Genomic DNA, 4,337 nt, shown 5'->3' with positions numbered 1-4,337 from the left:
CTCCGGGGAATGAGGGGGTCCGAGGGGCCGTGAGGAAGTCAGAGGGGGCGTGTAGGGGTCCGAGGGGGTGTGTGCAGGATGCCGAAGGAGTGAGGAGGCCCTAGGAGGACCGAGGGGGGCGTGTGGGGGTCCAGGGCATGTGGAGGGTTCCGAGGGAGCGAGGGGGCCCTAGGGGGCGTGTTGGGGCCGGAGGGGGACTTTGGGCATCAGGGCATGTGCGGGGTTCGGAGGGGTCCAGGGCAGAGTAAAGAGGTCTGAGAGTGTACATGGACGGGGATTCAAAAGCGTGTATGCCCGTCCAAGGGCTTGTGACTGGGTCTAAAAGTATGTAGGGGGTCAGGGGCATGCAGGTGGGCCAAGCCCCTGTGTAAGGGGTCTGGGAGTATTTATGGACCAGGTTCAAGGGTAGGTGCAGGGATCTCAGGCGTGTGTATACGCGTGCGCGCCCTCGAGTGGGGAGGAGAGTCCATGGATGTGTATGGTCTGCGAGTTCCGAGGGGTGTGTGTGTGTGGGGGGGGGGGAGGTGTTGGGGTCCAAGCTGCCAGATGGGGATGGGAAACAGGGTCCTTGCCACTGAGGGGGTTGTGGGGATTGCCTCAGCAGGGCAGGCTTTGGTCTCGATGTGAGGAAGAGGCTGTGGTTCTGGGGAAGACTTGGGGTCTTAGCAACTGGCTACTTGAGAGGTGGGGACTGGAAACTAGGTCTCTCACCAGGGGACGTCATTTCTATCTCCTCCCCTTGAATTTAGCCCCCAGGAAACCAGGGTTGTGCAGCCTGCCCTCTGGGGTTCTCCTTCGGTTGGCATTTGAGGCAGTCCCCTGCTTAATTGGGCCCCAGGCTCTCCAGGTGGGGACCCGACAACCACATATTCGCCCCCTGTAGCTGGTCTCCAGGTTAAAAGATTCTGCTCCAGATGAGGGTAGGGAAATGTGAAAAACCCACCCCTTCCCTGTCGGCACTGGGTTCCAGGTGCTGTGGGTGGACCATCCCTAGGAAGGGGGTGGTGGTGGCAAGGGGTGCTGACTGGGGGGGAAGCTGGAGTTCTCACTCTGAGGGTGTCATTAGTGGGCCGTCAGGCAGGTGTCAGGGTGATATGGGTAAAATCTGCTCTGTCGCTTGCTGCCCCAGTCAGTATAGCAACTGGAGCTGGCAGGGAGGTGGGTGGAGAGCCATTCACAGACTCGCTTTCTCTGTGGTGACGGTCCCCGGCCAGAGTTCACGTAATGTACGTGTTGTGCCATGGCAGCAGGGCCCAGGCTGGTGGCAGCGCGTACGGCTGGGTCTGTCGGCGAGAAATAGAACGAAAGGAGTGGTCCCATCGGGGCTGTGAACCGAGGTTGTTGGGACCCGGTGACCTCTTGGAAGGCTGCTGCTGAGCCGACTGCTTGCTGTTTTAGCCTCAAGCCCCTGTCCCGTGCCATGCCAGCGCCAACACCTGGGAGAATCACAGCAAGGCCAGAGCTATCCCCTTCTTTCTCGGGGCTCTGTACTTTGTGGTTCCAGACATGGCGTGGCCCTGGCTCCCTCTGCTTCCTCTGGCTCACCCTTAATTCAGCTCCTGCTCAGCATGCCCTTTGTTCAGCGACTTCTCGTGTGTCTCATGACCTGGTTCCTTTCAAGGCTTGTGCACTGCGAGGACCCCCAAGGGCACAGCTTGTTGGTAGTCTCAGAGCTGAGGCACGGCGACTTCTCCGTGAGTTGCAATCACCACAGCCCCTGCCCCTGGGCTTGTCCTCTTTGCTCATTGCTAGCACTCATGTCCTAGGGACAACTGACTTGGTGTCTGATTCGGGTCAGGAGAAGAGTGCTGTGCCGGGGCCTCGTGGAAAGCCTGTCGGTCTGTTGGAGGCTGGCGTCCGAGACCAGCTTCTGTGAGGGGCAGGGCCTGACTCTCCCGTGGGTTCCAGATGCGGGTTTTTCTGCCCCACATCCCCTGCCATCGGATGCAATTTCCCCATGATCATGCTGTGCACTGACACACTTGGTCCTCTGGTTACTTGGTCAGTGGTCAAGCTGACCTCTAGGCTAGGGCTTTTGGTGTGACACATAGGGTGAGGGGTAGATGGACAGAAGACATGGGCTCTGGGTCTGGACAAGGTGGGACTTGAGTGAGTGTCGTGCAGGGCAGTGGAATGTCAGCCCTGCTGTGTCTGAGCGCCTCCACCATCATTCTAGGGGCACTGGTCTCCTGTCAGGTGAGACCTGCCCGGTTTATGCAGCTGCTCAGCATGGAAGCCCCTTTCTTCCTCCCTTACAGCAGGACCCTGGAAGGGGGGCTCTTGCTCAAAGTGTCCTCTTCCGGTTGCCAGGCAACTTCCAGAACTGGAAACGGTTCCTGTGGAACCAGCCCAAGACCCAATGGTCTCTCCATGGCTGTTGAGCGGAGTGTGTGATTTTGGTTGGGACTCCCCTTGCAGAGCCCCTTCTGAGAGCCCCGCCCTTTCGGCTGCATGCCTCAGGCCCACCTTGTGTAACCCTTGTTCTCTGATGATGCCCACAGGACTGACTGACCCCCGGGACGTGGCGCGGTGCTGACGTGCGGGCTGTGGCGTGCTGTGCGCTGCCACGCAGAGCCCACCATGAACGGCCCCGAGCCGGGCTTCACCCTGGATCTTGGCCCCAGCTTCACCGAAGATGCACCCAGACCTCCTGTGCCAGGGGAGGAGGGGGAGCTGGTGTCCAGTGACCCGCGGCCGCTCAGCCACGGACTCTGCGCAGGGAAAGGGGCCGGGCCCAAAGGGGAGGCGTCCACAGCCACTCCACGGCGCTCCGATCTGGACCTGGGCTACGAGCCAGAGGGCAGTGCCTCACCCACGCCCCCCTACCTGAGGTGGGCTGAGTCGCTGCACTCCCTGTTAGACGACCAGGATGGCATCCACCTGTTCAAGACGTTCCTGAAGCAGGAGGACTGCGTGGACCTGCTGGACTTCTGGTTCGCCTGCACCGGCTTCCGGAAGCTGGAGCCAAGCGGCTCCAACGAGGAGAAGAGGCTGAAGCTGGCCAAGGCCATCTACCGCAAGTACATCCTGGACAGTAATGGCATCGTGTCCCGGCAGACCAAGCCGGCCACCAAGAGCTTCATCAAGGACTGCATCATGCGGCAGCAAATCGACCCCGCCACCTTTGACCAGGCCCAGACCGAGGTCCAGTCCACCATGGAGGAGAACAGCTATCCGTCCTTCCTCAAGTCCGACATCTACCTGGAGTACACGCGGACAGGCGCCGAGAGCCCCAAGGTCTGCAGTGACCAGAGCTCAGGCTCTGGGACGGCCAAGGGCGTGTCTGGGTACCTGCCCACCTTGAATGAGGACGAGGAGTGGACGTGCGGCCAGGATGTGGAGGACGAAGAAGGCCGGGGTGCCACGCCCTCCAGCAGGCTCTCCCAGAAGCTACTCCTAGAGACGGCCGGCCAGCGCCCCCCGACAAGCCGCCGGGGCAGCGAGGGCCGGGAGCTCAGGTGAGTCGGCCCGGCCTGTTGTGTTTGTAGCCACACTGAGACTGCAATCTCTCGGGCTGAGAGGTCCGGTTTGGGCAGTCCTCGGACACCTGGATTTTTCTGTGGCTGTTCACTGAGGTGGGTAACAGAGGACAAGCCACTTTCCATTTGACAGTTGGTACTTGGTGTGGTCATCTCCACAGTGTCCCATCGCGCTTCCCACTTGTGCTGCCTGTCTCCGTGCCTCCTCTTTCCCTGCTCTTGTCACTTTGTTCTTGGGGGCTGCTGCCCTTCGGATCCCTGCTTGGTCCCCCATAGGCATATCTGTTGCTTGCTTGGTGAGTGGTCTCTGAGGGCCATAGTCTCGGGCCCTACCGGTCTCCAGCTGATCAGTAATCGTGGTCTCTTTTCGATTTTTTCTTTCTTTCTTAAACCCAGGTTGTTGTTTATTTAATGCGCAAATGGACATTTAATTTGAAAACAAAACCCAGGTGACATCACAGCTTAAGACTCAGTCCTACACAGAAAGCCAGGGTGGGACAGACAGCTAAGGGAGAGGGGACAATGTGCAGAGCAAGGCTGGACAGACCACTGGGCAGGCTTCCTGGCTGGAGACTTGGTCTGAGTCAGCGTCCTACTGGCATTTCTTACAGGCTGTGGGGTTTTACCGGAGTTGAGCCGCATGTGTGTTGGAGGAGAGGATGGTCCTGACATTATACAGGGCAGGGCGCTTCTCCTCCAGGATGTCCAGGCAGATGTTGTCCCAAAGGTCATGTTGAGGTGGAAGCAGGGGTGAGGCACTTCATGTGGGTACACTGTAAGGGTTGCCACTGGGGGGACTCTGAGGAGGCCCTAGACCTGATGTCTTTATCACCTGTGCCATCTGCTCCACAGACACTC

General features: G+C 59.5%; 1 protein-coding gene across 1 annotated transcript in view; it reads left to right on the top strand.

Annotated features, from left to right (window-relative positions):
- Window positions 1–2,493: 2,493 nt before the first annotated feature.
- AXIN1 (axin 1) overlaps window positions 2,494–4,337 on the top strand; it is a 12,328-nt gene continuing 10,484 nt past the window's right edge. Inside the window, exon 1 of the mRNA XM_004706109.2 lies at window positions 2,494–3,458. Within this exon, the coding sequence (XP_004706166.1) occupies window positions 2,581–3,458 (878 nt within the window). The 5' untranslated portion in view covers window positions 2,494–2,580. The remainder of the gene's footprint in view (window positions 3,459–4,337) is intronic.

This window comes from Echinops telfairi, unplaced genomic scaffold, assembly GCF_000313985.2.
Source record: "Echinops telfairi isolate 266 unplaced genomic scaffold, ASM31398v2 ScPeMD7_5;HRSCAF=22, whole genome shotgun sequence".
In the NCBI taxonomy this organism is placed as follows: Eukaryota; Metazoa; Chordata; class Mammalia; order Afrosoricida; family Tenrecidae; genus Echinops; species Echinops telfairi.
This window is presented reverse-complemented; position numbering and strand designations above follow the sequence as displayed.